General features: G+C 38.6%; 1 protein-coding gene across 1 annotated transcript in view; it reads right to left on the reverse strand.

Annotated features, from left to right (window-relative positions):
• The window catches only part of ctnnbl1 (catenin, beta like 1), a 92353-nt gene that overhangs the window by 12185 nt on the left and 63699 nt on the right, over positions 1–16469 (reverse strand). The window contains exons 14-15 of the mRNA XM_007577922.2: positions 5637–5774; positions 3535–3607 (exon numbers count right to left, since the gene is read on the reverse strand). Coding sequence (XP_007577984.1) covers positions 3535–3607; positions 5637–5774 — 211 coding nt within the window. The remainder of the gene's footprint in view (positions 1–3534; positions 3608–5636; positions 5775–16469) is intronic.

A 16469-nucleotide genomic window follows, 5' to 3' on the forward strand; every position in this document is an offset into this window, starting at 1 on the left:
ATCGGCAACAAGAGCCAATGATCGCCGATCACGTACTTTTTCACGGAAATTGGCCCGATTATGATCGGTGACCGATCGATCGGCACACCTCTATTATACAGTGATCTCCGGCCTAGTCACTGTTATTTTTCTGTGGATTGTATCTCCAAGTTATTTCAAGAAAATCCTCCTACTGGAAAATTTTTCCAAAGATTATCTAAAATATCTGGAGAAAAAAAAGTAGTTTGGGAAGTTGCAATAGCTGGACTCAATTCTACTTATCACACCACTTTACAATGAAAACTAAGTCTGAAGATTTTGTAACTCGAGCCAAAATCTTAAACCCTGGTCACCATCTCTGAACAATGACGTTAAAAAAAAGACTGATATAAAGAAAGGAAGAACTTAAAGCAACTCAGTCGTAAGAAACTGTGAAGCTTTGCAGGGTGAAAAGAATCACATGCAACATGTTTCTGTCACCTTCCTGTCAAAACCTCAGCTCAGACTCTGAACTTCAGCATAAGTGATGTGTGAGATCAACTGTTACATTGCAACAGTTAGCCTTCAATCTGCTAAGTTTGTGCCATTAAAGCCCACAGGATGTTATTCTCATCCTCAGAAAAAGAAACTCAGTGAAATCGAGTCTCAGATTATATAAAACACCACAGAGGGGTTTCACGCCATCACCTGGAGCTGAGCAGTCTTCTTCCTGCGGTGCAGCTTTAAATTTGGTGAGCTGAAGCCATTAAGGGTCAAAACAGCTCGGTTAGTGGAACACTCTGCATGTGCTTAACCTTTTCCTGCAATTTCAAGTTGACCAGGTAGGTCACTTGAAACGGGAAAAGTCTGCACACGTTGGCCTTCTGGAAAGGCTGAGGACTCACTGCGGGCCGGAAGAGCAGAAATATATTCAAACGATCACATGCTCTGGTTCTCAGCTGGTATAGAAGCACAGACAGATTCGCCTTTCTCACCTCTGATACCGATATCTAAGGTTTAGTACTGAATCTGATAAAGAAAAACAGCTGAACTGACTTAAAATGTTCCTTTTTAAGTGTGTTTCAAGACACACAAATATGTACTGAATTACAATCGTACTTGATACTCTGCTCCAGTACAGTACATTGAAATAAACCAGTAGCTTCACAAGCTAACATGTAAAAACAACTTTAATTTGATCAGTCAGTGTGCTTAGGAGTAAAACAGGCAATGGAAAATAAATAATAAAGAAACTGACAAAAACAATAGGTTGACTACATTCGTAAAAATAAACTACAACAAATCTTTCAAATGGTTCAAAAACAGCAATTAGGAATTCTAAATATAATGTAAAATAAATAAAGCATGACGTTGCTCAGAGAACAAAGCATAGAATTAGACTAATACATCTGTCCTTATGGATCGGGCACATTGTCAACAATATCAGATCTAGAACTTTTTTCAATAGCACAGATACAGATATTGATATCTGATGGGTGCATCTCTAAATATTTTGAACTGTTATTAAAATTATGACTGAGTTGTTTTCTGACATGAGGGAATTTTAAAATTACTTCTAGGCAGAAATTTGTTTTCTCCAATTATACCACTTGAAGTCTGCAGAAGTGGCAGCACTTGATTTAAAATAAAATACCTGCACAACCGAACATGTCATCAGCGATATTCTTTATGATATCGGAGAGATGAGAATGACGTCATAATTTCTTGATATTGGGCCGAACCCTCGTTTCAATAGTAAACGCCATCTGAATGAAATACCTACACTGAAAAAAGGTCAGGAGTGGAAACATAAATATGTAATTAATACAATGAAACCCATTTATACACCCAAGTGAAAACATTGTGTGGACAAGCCAGGCACAAGTGTGTGCAAATATGCAGATGAACACTGAAGCAACAACAGGTTTTCTGTGTGTGTGCACAAACACAGCGGCACTCTGAGGACTGGAGAGGCGCCACGCTCGCTGGCGAGTGTGACGGATGACTCCATCTACTGCGTTTACACGCCGCAAAGGCCGGAGGGTGTGTGTGAGCGGAGTGTCGTCCTCAAGCTGTACCCAGCGATTAAACAGGAAGGATGGATGTCGCGTAGGGACAAAAACAACACACCTGCTACTGCATCTCTTCAAACGCAAACACAAACCAAATATGGCAGGACAGGGACTCTTAAAGCAGAATGCAGTCTGTTTCGCTCTCACACAGAGGCTGTGATTACACTGCAGTGCAAATATACATGCCAGGAAGTGTCTGAGTGTGGAGTTTTATCATCTGAATGCCGGCAATGTGGATAAAAACCAATAAGCGCTCCTGCCTGGATGTATTTCACTGTGTTTACTAGCATTACATCTTTATTTTTCCATCTGTATCTTATATACTGTAGGCACTTCAGATCTGCCTCAGTGATACATTCCATCTGTGAGGTCTCTATACACACACAAGATGTGTACTGCATGGCTACTATGAACATTGGAGAGCAGAAAAATGTATACAGCACCATGGAAACGTATTTTCATTCTTTAAAAAGTATGGCATGGATTTTAGGGCTGAAACATCTAATCAGATTAATCACGATTATTTGATTATTGAGATTATCATCAACAAATGTAGTAACCATTAACTAGAGTATAGAGGCTCAAAAAAAGTCAATTTCCTGAAAGAACACCACATTCCCAGCTGAAATAAGTAAAAATCGTACCAACATTATAAACATTTTGGACTTAAGATAAAAAAACAACAACTTTTTTGTCCATAAATCCGTCCAAACCAGAACCTGATGTGTTTTGGCTGGTTCAAATTATTTTACCTTTTATGGTCCAATTACTTCTCAGTTAACCGAAAATGGTAGTCAACAGATCAGCTCTACACAGTATTGATGTTAAGTCAAGCAGCAGAAAAGCTTCAGAGCTTTTCACATCATGTTAAAAATTCATCCTTTGCTACAAATGATCAAATGTTCATTAAAGAAATGTTTTTACTGGATTTTAGGCATTAAATGTTCTTATAAATGACTTGAATTATGTGTTTGTTTTCATTTTACTTGTATATCTGCAGAATGTTCATTTGACAATCACTTATTTGATTAATGACCAAGTAATTGGTTAATCAAGTAATGGATTAATCAAATACATTTCTTGATTAATCAACTATTTGATCAATCAATTATTCAATTTAATCATCAGAGTAGTTGCTTACTAAAGTAATTGGTAGCTGCAGCCCTAAAATGAAGCAATTATATCATTGGTGTCGGTGCAAAGAAAGGAAATAGTCTAACATTGTTCTGCGGCTTTTCAGTAAACATGCAGAAACTTCCATGACACCATAATTTTACATAATTTAATGCTAAAGGAGGGAATTCTTACAGGGGTGAAGGTGTGAGGAATCTCCTTCAGAGGCAGCATGATCATCACTGAGAAAAACACTGCATTGGAAGCATCTCTATGTGTTTGAGTGACTTTAGAAAACAGAATGAAACAGAACTGAAACACTGAATTAGTAAAAGACAGACACTGTGAAAAACATTCCAGGACTGGCTAGCAGACACTGAGCTGTACTCACCCCTCATGATGTGCCGCACTACTTTGACCGAGCCTCCTCTTATATTAAGAATCTGATGAACCCGCTGCTGCAGCTAGAAGAAAGAAAATTATTGTTAAGGACTTTTTTAAAAAATGTATCTGTTTTCTGAGTTAAGCTGCTTTAGCCTCTGCAGCTTGCTTGGCACAGAAAAAATGAACAGTAACTTCCAGGTCTGTCTATGTATTATTTAGTGCCTTCACTGACTAGCTGTTAGCATAAAAGCTAGTGTTGCCAACGCTCCCACATTCAACATCTGGTGAGACATTAGCATCTCCCTCACTGGAAATCTTCAGAAGCCATATCAAAACATTAAAGTATTGACATGCAATACTGGTAATATAGTAATACTGGTTATTTAATTTTTATAAATGTAAATAAAGTGACCCTGACTTCCTGCATTTTGTTTACATGCTTTAGTTCTCCATTAATTTCCTGTCCAACATGCATTGAAAAACAATTTCGATATCCATTGGTAAAAATGATCATAGGCTATAAAAATCATAATAGAATCTGGGCAATTCCATATCACAAATGATATGACAAAATTTAAATTAATATGAAAATTTCAGCATATTTACACCAACATGTTCAACATGTCGTGGGAGAGTTTCATTGGCACAACCAACATCCTGAACCCAGAATTAATTGTCCTCACCAGTGTGGCACCATTTAAAGTAACAAAAGCCATCTTTACAATGATATGAAATTTATTTCCAAAAGCACAGTTAAAATAAGGAAACAAATGACCAAGCACAAATGTCCTTACTTTTTTGTGTTAATTATATAATATTAATCCAGCTGACACTCAGTATTCAGTCAGTCTTTTTTATTACATATGCTTTAAGTTCTCATTTCAGCTATAAATTGTTCCAGTGGACCAGAATCTTGTTCCTTGAACAGATTAGGATATGTCTATGTGCTATACAAAACATGTTCAATAAAATGTTTGTGTTGAACATTAGATTTCTTAGAAATCTAAGAAAGCATTCTTAGATTTCTTAGGCAATATAAGAATGATTTTTTTGTGTGCATAAAATCATTCTTAGATCAAGAGATTTCAGTTTGCTCAGTTCTGCTTATTTTGAGCTCCTTTCAGATTGAGCTGTTTTAGGGCCTCCTGTCACTTAAAATCCAAATAAGCTACTGCCGGCCACCCCGCTATCAACTCACTGTTTACACTTGCACCTGAAAATGGTTGAAAACAGATGTGCAACTATACAACTGTACATCTTTGAAAAGCAGATGTACAAGAAGGTACATCTGGTTGGTTGTGCAGGAACCTCCTGCACAACCAACCAGATATAAGAATTCAGCAAGTGGTTTCTAGATAAGTCAACCACAAAACATTTGTCTTTTCCATTGTAAAATGCAGTAAAACCAGCTGGAGCTCAGCTGGGGTTGGTAAGCAACAGCGCAGTGCCCACAGGTTGTGACTCAACAATAGGGAAACTTTTGAAACAGCTCATTTTCAAACACCAATAAACATCAACTCATTGCTAAAAACCAGCTGAATAGTTGTTTTTTTAAGTGATGAGCTGCTTTTATAAGCAGTTGAGACTCAAATAAAATAAGAATCTAAATATGTAAACAATGTGTACCATCTTTTTGAATGTGTGAAATATGCTGCATCGGTGTCATTTGCATCTCCTGACACACAAAGTGAGCAGAACTGCTTCTTCAATTTCACTTCAATGACACGCACCAACTGATCAATAGAACTAATAAAAACACGGAGGCTTGGTCAATATCAGACCAACTGTTGGTCTAATAAAGAAGAATTAAAGAACTTAATGATTTTTACTTTACTTTAAAAAGCATACAATGTACAGGATCAAAATAATAATAAAAAAAAGAATACAAAATGTTTCATAAACAAAAGTAGCCATCAACAAGTTCAGTTAACTCTGATTAGGTGTGAGATGTGTTAGCTAATTGAGTAAAACAACCATACAAACAATCTGACGGCTGTCCAGTTCCACAGGCTGCATGATGGAAAGCCTTAATGATAATTGATTGGTGAGAAAACTCATTTAAAAAGCCAGATAGTGTGTGTGTGTGTGTGTGTGTGTGTGTGTGTGTACCTGTGAGACCCCTGAGCTGCTGATCTCCACCATAATATAGCACAGCAGCTGCAGAACAAACAGTCCAGCGTCTAGACGGCGAAGGTAGAACTCATCCTCCATGCTGTCGTCCAGGATCTCCCCCCGACGGACCATCTCCTGGAGTAATTTAGATGTGGTTTACAAGCCTTTTCCACAAATGCATTTTTCACAGTTTAACAGATGCAGAATCAATAGATTTCACAGAAAAATACCCCCCTCCTCCCCCCCCCAAAAAAAGGACCTGACTAAAGTGTATCGGCACCCTTGCATAGTTATTCATCTCAACAGTGCTGTCAGTATGCCAATAGCACAATGCTGCCAATAAGCGTGCAGTCCACATTAATCATCATTAGAGACTAAAAGGTAAACCTGAGAATGGAGAGGCTGAGACCTGCTGGAATGGCACAGCAGCTGTCAGATGGCTAAAGGGACAGTAGCATAGGTTTAACAGGCACACAGAATCCTTTAGTAGCACAATCAACCAACTGCGTTACCTTCAGTTATAAAAACTATAAGTCATAAAATATGACTTAAAAACATGTCTTGATCAATTTGTGCCATGAAATTGGGTTTCTGTCTCTTTAAGAAGCTCCTGCTCTTTCTGAAACTCCTCTATTAACCCTTTAACAACATTTTTACCTGTGTTTCACTGAGAAGTAGTTCATGTACTGAGGGTTTTGTGTTAATAGTTACAAAAATTTGGAGGTACATGAGGCATCATAATTTGGAAATAGCGCATGAGGCCAGAAGGCAGGAGAAGGGACAGTGCACCCCAGAATCTTTTAATCAATTTGCATTGCCAGAAATAATGATAGTACGTTCCAACCTCTCTTCCACATTAGTTGCATAAGGGAAAAAGCTGGCGATCCATCTTATTCAGTATACAAGGTGTTATATGTAGACAATGTAGTATTTTATACTGTGTGTCTCGGAGCGTATTACATATAAAGGTTGAATTAACTACATTAATGGCTTCTTGCCAGTCATCATCAAATGTAAACCGTGTCAAGGTCTCCCTCCCATTTCCGTGCAATGTCCCCCGGCACCACCAGGGTTGAGAGAGTAGAGCACTGCATAGAAAGCGGAAATAAAATGCCTAAGTTTTTTCCGGTCGACAAGGAATTTCTCAATCTCATTGTGTGTGACCAAGCCAGAATGAAAGAGCCTCATAGAACCAATGAAATGGCGAATTTGAAGAAAACCAAAAACGTGTTCTTTAGGAATACCAAATTTTAACTGCAATTGTTGAAATGTCATGAGTACATTCTCTGTAAACAGATCTCCGATCACTCTCACTCCTCTGCTATGCCACAGGTCAAACATGTTGGGCTCAAGGCCTGGGATAAAGTCCTGGTTTCTTGTGTCAGGAGTGAGGAGCAGGGCCCACCTCCTGCGTGGTTCCAAATTCTCTGCCACACTCTAACTGTGTTATAAATAACTGGATTATTTTTAATATCTCTTGATGGCCTCTTCCTATCTCCAGTGGTGAGGCTCCACAAAGCAGCAGGCTGAGAGGCCCACGAATCGAGGCAAGAGTTCGAGTTAAGATGAGCCTGTAACCACTCCCACAGATAACGAGAATGCCAAGCCCAATTGTAATAGTAGATGTTTGGCAAAGCCAAGCCACCTCTGTCAACAGGAAGCACTAAAACTTTGATTTTCTGTTGTGGTCTCTTGCCAGGCCAGATGAATCTGGAGAATGTCCTCTCTATATCCGTAGTGACTTTTTTGGATAGCCAAAGTGGTAACATTTGGAGGGGATATAAAAGCCGTGGGAAAATGTTCATTTTAATTAAAGTTATACGCCCCATAAATGATAAGGGAGGGTCATGCCATCTTTCTAAGTCCCTCCTTATTTTACTCACTGTTGGAGAGAAATTAAGCTTCCATAGTTCTGTCAGGTTAGGGGCCACCTTAATTCCCAGGTAAGTGAAGCCATGTTGGGAACATCTCAGGGAACAGCTGGAGGGTAGGTCCTGGACAGTAGCAATACCTAATGGCATTGCTTCTGATTTATCAAAATTGATTTTATAACCCGAAAAGGAACCAAAGTCATGAATAGTGGATAAGCTAGCTGGTATTGAGATGTCAGGTTTTGTTACAAACAACAGAATATCATCTGCGTATAACGCTATTTTATGGATTTTACCGCCAATCATCACACCATGCACATTTTGTTGTGACCTAATAACCACTAGGGCCTCCAGCGCAAGAGCGAACAGAAGCGGGGAAAGAGGACAACCCTGTCGGGTTCCCCTACGTATTGTAAAAGATGGAGATTGAACACCATTAGTCATGACACAGGCTGATGGGGAACTGTAAAGTATCTTGATCCATTTCAGAAAATCACCCCCTATCCCGAATCTCTCCAAAACATTAAATAAGTACTTCCACTCAATCCTATCAAATGCCTTTTCAGCATCTAAAGATACAGCAAAGGCTATACAGTTCGTTTGGCTTGAGTACTGAATTATGTTAAGTAATCTCCTCATATTTGTGAAGGAGAAACGATTTTGTATGAACCCAGTCTGATCTGGGTTTATTAAGAAAGTCAGCAGCTTCTCCAGTCTCGTTGCAAGTAATTTAGAGAGCAGCTTACCATCTACCCCGATAAGACTAATAGGTCTATATGAGATACACAGATGTCTGGTGGTTTATCTTTTTTGAGGATAAGGTTGATGTTTGCCAGGTTAAGAGTTGGTGGCAAGCCTCCATGCCGAAACGAGTGCACAAACATTTCAGTAAGTGGTCCTACCACCAGGTGGCTTAGTTTCTTATAGAATTTTGGACAGAAACCATCAGGTCCAGGAGCTTTTCCACCCTTAAGGGAAGCGATGGCTTCTCTGACTTTTATCTGAGAGATTGGAGCACCTAAGACTTCTTGTTGTTCCTCTGTCAGGCGAGGGAGAGTCACACCACTTAAGAATTCCGTTATTTTAACATCGGATGAATTGCATTCAGATGAATACAGTTTTTGATAGAATTCCCTCTTAACCCTATTGATATCTGTCGTTTTATGATGTTTGTCCTGGTTGTTGTCCTGTAATTATGAAATTGTGTTTGCTTCCATTCTGCCTTTTGTTAGTCTTGTTAGTAGCCGTCCCGGTTTGTCCCTGACTGATATAATCTGTGTTTAGCAAAGAAAATGGTTGATTCTGCTTGTTTTGTTAGTAATTGATTTAAAGCTGAGCGAACGGTTTCTAATTTTTTTAGACAGTGCTCTAGAGGGTGTATTTTTAAATTGCAACTCTGTTTGTTGTACTATTCCTTCTAAGTGTAATTGTTCTTTGATGGCAGCTTTTTTCTGAGCTGTGGTATATGAAATGACACATCCCCTAATAAAAGCTTTAACTGTCTCCCAGAGTAACGAAGGGTTGACATATTAGTATCCATAAAGAAATTCCACTGATCTGTAATGTAGTCAATAAAAGATAGGTAGCTCAGTAAAGAGGGATTCATCCTCCAGTGGCGAGAAGCAGGATGAGCATAAGGGGGGCTGTGAGGGTTCTTGCATAAACCAGCCAGAGAGACGCTGAATGGAATCCAAAAATAATCTTAATTTATTACAAAAAAGTTCAAAAATAATTAAACAATGAAGAACTGGGCCCAAAAACTGAGGTCAACATAAACTACAACTCGGGTAGTAACCCAAAGAACTCGAGCACAAAACCGACCTAACAAACAAGACATGAGGGGAACTTAAATAGTGGCTGATCAAACCACTGCTGACACACAAGGGGTAATTAAACATACAAAAACTTAAACAAATACTAATCAATACAATACCAAATATTTAAATTAAACAAAAATTAGAATGAAACTACCAAATAAAAGAAACATTAAAGAAATAGTCAAATTAAATTGAAGAAAACCAAATTTCCTCGTCCCCTGGCAAACAGATGGATTAACCCGCTGAGGAGGTTTGCCAGCCATATAAGGACTTCAATTAGCTGGAGCTCTTCTGACCCTCCAGCAGCTCCAAAGGAAACTGGTAACTCAAAACAAATAAATTAATTTGTTGCATTTAACAAAAATATAAAGAACTGACAAATAAAGTTAACTAAATGTGTGCACTGCAAATAGTTAACTAAAAAGTCAGACTAATGAAAACAATTTTTAAAAATAAAAATCTAAACTATTCACTAATTAATGTTAAGGATAAACAAAACGATTACCATTTAGGTCTGTGTGACAGTAGGGTCAGCTGTCACAGGGGCTAATACATAAAATAACAGGAGAGTGATCGGAGATTGTACATGTGCTAATTGAACAGTTTGTAACTCGGTCCAATACCATTCTGGAAGATAAGAAATCAATCCGAGAGAACGTTTGATGGGGTTGAGAAAAAAAAGTGTAATCTCTCATTGGTTTGTGACGTTCCTTCCTTCTTCCTCCCTTCGCATCAGGTGGATGCGAAGATTTATGTCTTCGCATCCACCTAAATAATGTGCAGTTGTGCCACTGGTGTACCAGAGCAATGTCCGACAGAAGTAGCCTCGTATATATTTGGACCATATATGCAACCTATTAAGATGTGTTCTCCATAAGATAACCTGAGATAAGAACATATCGACCATCATTGTCGCTCATAGTTTTCTCCAAAGTAAAGGGAAGACCCCGGTGTATTAGTATGGCAGCTCCTCTACTCTTAGAGTTATGTGATGAGTAAAACACCTGGCCCACCCAATTCCTCCTCAGTTTAAGTTGCTCATTGTCAGTTAAGTGGGTTTCTGACAACAATGCTATTTTTGTGTGTTTTTTTTTTTTTCCCCAAGAATGGGTTAGGGTTAGGGTCTTTTTATCACATTATTTATTCCCTTAACATTAAGGGAGACTATTTTGAGATCACTCATAGTAAAGTTGGTGATAGTTTGATAATCTGTGAGAGTGTTATAATAACTACAGTGTACCTCCATGGATTTATGAAAAGTAATTGAAAAATCGCCAGTTTTCTGACATGAAAAACAGGTAACTTACATTGTACGTTGGCATAAACAATAATGAGATAAAGAAACACATGAACGAAATAACAGCCATCTCCAAACAATGGCCCCAACACACCCTCTAACCCCCTTCCGCCGCACCCCTTTACTCTGTGCGGTTCTGGACCGCCAACCGCAGTAAACCGGGCCAATGAAACCGAGAAGAGTCGCCGCCGAGAAAAGAAGACCAGACATCCTCCCTAAAGCTAAGCCCTCCCCACTCACCCCGAGCCACAACAATTTGAACGTGTTGGTGATAAATCCCTGCAACCCACATGTTTTTGAATCATATCCTATTTACCCATGTGAGGCACGAAGTAAACAAAAATCCAAGTCGTGGAACATCTGTCCAACAATTAGCCACATACCTTTACAACAGAGTTCTGCACCGAAGAGAAAAGGAAAGAAAAAGCAGAGCATCAGCCTCCAGGCAAAGGTCCAGCATGTGTATCCAACCAAATCATAAGATGGTCTCAGTTCATTTCATCCAGGAAAGCAAGTGCATCCTTGGGTGATCGAAACGATCGGGTTTTCCCTTCATGCGTAAAAGACAGGACAGCCAGATATCGCATGGAGAATCTCACCTCTTTCTTGATAAGAAGATCACACACCTCGTTAAACGGACGGCGCTTCTCCTTGACAGCAGCGGTCATATCCTGTCTGATGAAGACCGTTTGGCCTTCGTATGTGAGCGGAGCCTGCTTCCTTGCCGCCGCCAGGATCCTGGATGTACTGTATCTCTGGAGTGATGAAGCTTAACAATCACAGCACCGTCGGGTCTCGGCGGTCCGATGAGCCCGGTCGATCTTAATAACGCCCCGCTTAGACTCCAAGCCAAGAAGAGCAGGGAGCCATCTCTCAAAAAATGAGACTGGTTGTCGGCCCTCCGTGTCTTCTTTGAGGTTGTAGATCAGGATATTATCCCTACGGCTCCGTCCCTCCAAATCGGTACATTTCTCCGTCAGAGTGCGTACTTTCGACTCCAGCTACTTCAGCCAGGGTCCCACCGCCGACATGTCGTCCTCCACCGCTGAGATGCGGTGCTCTGCTTCCGTTATGCGTTCCGTGTTGGCTTCTAATTTAGCAGAGATGTTACCCAAAGTGGTGCAAAACTCCTTAAACTTTATATCAATCAGAGCCGAAATCTTCTCAGTGACAGATTGGGAAATATCTGCGGCTAGAGTGTCAGAGCCGCTAGCAAGTACCTCGTGCTGCTGATCTACCTGGATAGCTTCTATGCTAGTTAGCGTATTCTTCCTTGTTGGCTCTTCAGTTGGTTTATAAGCGGAAGATTTGGCTGTTTTAGGGTTGGGCATGGTGTTGGGTTGCTATAAGATAAGCCTACAACATGTTAGTTTAGATAAGGATACAAGAATAACCCAAATTGGCTCGAGGAGTGGGAGCCCAGCGACAAGCGTCCGCTCAGGATAACTGCATCACGTGACCCCCAGCGACTTAACTTTGATTAATTACAACAAAACCGCATCTGAATGAGTGCTTAAAAGAGTAAATATTAGATGCCAGAGTACATCTGAATGCAGCGTGTTATGATGATTTTTGCCTTTTCATGCAGCACTGAGCAAAAACACATTATATGCAGAGGATTTAAAAATTTAATTTCCAGTAAATTTCAGTGTCAGTTTAACTAAGGTAACACAGAGAGAAGCACTTTAGAACTACCAGGGAGAACCTGCTGTCCAGTAAAAAACATACAAGTATTTTACTTTTTACTTTCCAAACATAAGTGCAAGTTTTCATTATTATTTCTATTATTAACATGCATTTATCCAGGAAAATCAAGTTGAGATTAAAGATATCTTTTATAAGAGAATACTAGCCAAGACTTAGAAGACTGTGAGGTATAAAGCTGCTGACAAAAATGCAATTATTGTCACTAATTAATGACAAAACCTACAAAACAGATACATTTCATCATATGTCACCAATAATTTGAACAATTATAGATTTAAATCAGTGTGATTCCACAGATTGGTCCTTATTTAGGATTTTTCTCAATCTTGTGAATTATGTCAGAGTATAAATCAAACCAAAACAATCTCCTTTTTTTATTTTATTCTTTTTAATAGTGTTCTTAGAGTAAACAAAGATCATGCAATTAAAATGCCAATTCTCAAAGAAGCATCTCCATAACGCTTAGAATTACAATTAATTACAACGATACCACTAAACATAATCAAAAACATCAGAGGGCTCCTTCATAAATAATGAATTCATTCTTAAATAGATATGATGTTTTCACAGTCCAGATGTTCTGGTACAAAAACAGCAACGATATTCTGGACAGAAAAATTCTTTCCTTTCTTTGTGGTTCTTCTTTTCTTATGAAGACGCACTGATCTGATATTGATATCAATATCTGTATCAGTCCTGATAATGTTTTTACCTGTTAGCTTGTGAATTTATAGATTTATTTCAGTGAGCTGTACTGGTGCAGAGTTATCACATAAATTTATAATTCAGAACATTTATGTCTGTGTTTTAAAAAAGAAGCGTTTGAAGTCAATTTCAGCCCTGATTTTCTGTATCGGATTGGCATCGACTGATATTAAACCTCAGACATCGATATCAGAAGAGAAAAAAGTGGATTGTCCATCTTTACGAGATACTGTATAATCCAGCATATTATGATCTTTGAGGGGACGATAATCAAAACGGTAAAACTCTACATGGAACACATTTGTTCAGCTGGGAGATGCATATCTGTGGGGTTTGTGTTTAAAAAAATTATTTCTGAATCATTTTATTCTAACTAACCCACTCTAAACAAGTCCGCAAAATAAAAAGTGTCAGCTTCTTTTAATTATTAGTAAAACAATGGAAACAATTCAAGCAAAAACTGTTAATAAGGCCAATAAATGAGAGACATTTATCTTGTTTTACTTCCTCTGGGTACAGCAGTGGCCTTGAGTTCTGTTTTATGACAAAGAGCACCGATATAGCTTTGTAAAATAGTTTCACATCTGTGCCTGGTGGCCTGATAAGGATGCACACAAAATGAATTAATGCCACGTGAACATAAAATTGCTTTCTTTTCTCATCCATTAGAAACACTCAGGTCCATCTCAGTAGTTTGTGGCGAAATTGGAAAACTGTAACACTGATTTAAAAGCAGATAAGGAATAATGCATCCATGTAATCACTGAGGGAGATGAACAGACCAGACACAAACACATGCTCTGGACAGTTTCTTTCAACATTTCTCAGAAAAAAAATCTACATGGATGGATGCATTTTCTGATCATCACTTTGAATAATTTAATCTGCTTTCATTTTTATTATTGCACTCTCAGCTGCAAACAAATGGACATTGTATTAAGAACATAACATCGATCAAGGATTAATGAAAATTTAATTAAATGAAATGGAAAAAATATATATTTTGAGAAACTTGATTTCTTTACCATATTTTGTTATGATTTACTCCTACAAAAATCTCTTCTTTTCTCCAGTAAGAAGTCACACACACAATCAACTGGTTAAGGATTACATAATTTTTTTTAATAAAAAGTATCTGCCCTGAAAGCAATAAAAACATATTAAATAGGCCTGTCACATTAAGAAAACTGCTACGATAAACTGTCTCCGATTATAGTGATAAATGATAATATTGTTTTTTTTCCAGACTATTTTCAAGTAAGACATTAGTGATGGCATAATAATGCAAGACAACATTCTCACAGATCAATAAACTTTAAATACTAATGACTATTTATCACCTGTTGAGAAAAGTCGAGCTCATCCCACTTCCCCATGCTGGAGATTTTAGTTTAATAATAACAATGAATAAAGTTACCTTTAAAATTGAGTAGACAGGTGACATCAAGCCCCAACAGTAGAGTCAGACAGTAATAAAATTAATCTGGTTGTGTGTGTTGATATTGTGTCCTGCAAACTTTGCTTTCATTCTACTTTTTTCTATTTAATCATAAAAAATCATAGTCAGGCAGAAAGGGAGTCATGGAACAGGAAGAGCAGGTTTCCTGAAGAAAGAGGAAGAAAGCTTCCAGCCTGCATGTGTATAAAAATAGTTCAGAGTACTCATTTCAAAGCATTAAAGGTTTAAAGAATAAAATCTAAACATTTTGAGTAATTGGATAAAACCCAGAGTAAAATACTTACAGTAATAATAATAACTTAGAAATAAGCCAATAATTAATATTGGTTTAACCAATGGTTGATATTGGTTTGATTATAAAAATATTTGCACTTACTCTTACACTTGTGGAAGTACTTACAGGTGAAAGAAGTAACTGTAACATGGTGTCAAATAATTAGATTTCCATTAATGTCTGTAATAACTCACATTATGATTATAATAAGAGTAACTAATAAGTAATGGTTATTATAATATTATAAATGAATGCTAAATCAGAGAAACTAAAAGGTTATAAATGTCATTTTGACATTGAACTTGAAATGGTGTAAAATGTGTAACTGTAATCAAAGGTCACTGATGTTGTGTTGGAGGTAGATGGTAGGTGAAAGGTCAGGGAAAAAGAGGAACTGATAAGAGAGCAGAGGTGACCAAGGCCTTACTGCTGAACTTAAACTTTCCTAAGAGAAGGTTAGACGCAAGAGGACTGTTGAGCAACCCTGGGACATTAGAACAGACATCAGGTCATAATGTCTCCAAGACGGTGATGGATATGAGATCATTGGTCCAAGTAGTCGGCCAATGAGACAGGCACAGCAACAAAGCTAGCCAATGCAAATGCACCAAAAGGGTGCACCCACCCTTTATAAGGTGGGCGCAAAAGAGGAATCTTTGGTTGGATCCTTCAGGCAGCTTCGAGCCAAGAACAAGATGGACAAAGAACTCTGCAGCTGAAGAAGAGCCGGGGCCACAGAGCCGAAGACTGTTCTGCACATGGGGACCAACCCGTTAGCCCCGCAACATGTGGCTTCAAATTGCACTTCTCTCACCAGCTGGGTTCAGACCCCAAAGATAAAGCCAAAGACTAAGGCAAAGATGAAGATAAAGACAAAGATGAAAACAAAGGCAAAGAACAAAGGCAAAGATGAAGAACTGGTGTGGTCCTTCCGTGAGACCAGCTCATCCACATCTCAATGGACCAGAAAGATTGTGAGACGAAGAGAAAGGAGCTACAGAGCTGCAAGACAAGAAGCTGAGGACCGCTATGCGCATGAGGAAGTTACCCTGAGGCCCGAGACCTGCCGCTCTAAGTCAGTACTCTTCCTGTACTGGGAGCCTCCTGCTGCTGCAACACTTCGTTCATCAGGCCAGTTCTGGGGTTCAAGATGCCAAACTCCGTTCGTCTCTCTCAAAGTTTCCCTTTTTTAGTTCACAGTGTCAGCATTAGGGAAAGATAGGCTAGATTATTGATTTTACTTATTTGATTATTTCTGCTACTGATTTAAGCTGTACTGACCCTTGCAAAATTGCCTTACTAATTTACTTAATATTAAGAAAATCCAAAAGATGTTATGGACATTCAATTAATGAGTCACCTTAAAGTTCTTTGATGGTTGTAAAATAGCAATGAAGTTTGATTCTGGGAGGGAAAAGTGGAAAATGTTTTATAGGTTGCTTTTGGCCCAAAAAGCAACCAGGTTGGTTTTAGCGACTCGCCCGAGTTACTAAAACCAATCTGGTTCAGTAACAAGTGCAAGTTGTAATAAAGAGAAAGAGCGACCGTGAACAGGTGTGCTCTGTGAAACTAGTTGATTGCTGCTGCTCAATCTGGCTACTTCACAAGGTGAAAAAGGGTGGGACATCTGGATGGAGGTCGTCAGAAACCAGGCTAATCTTTCTCTCCGCCAGCTTAAACAGAGTTTACTTCAGTTCTGG

This window comes from Poecilia formosa, unplaced genomic scaffold (assembly GCF_000485575.1).
Source record: "Poecilia formosa unplaced genomic scaffold, Poecilia_formosa-5.1.2 Scaffold460, whole genome shotgun sequence".
NCBI lineage: Eukaryota > Metazoa > Chordata > Actinopteri > Cyprinodontiformes > Poeciliidae > Poecilia > Poecilia formosa.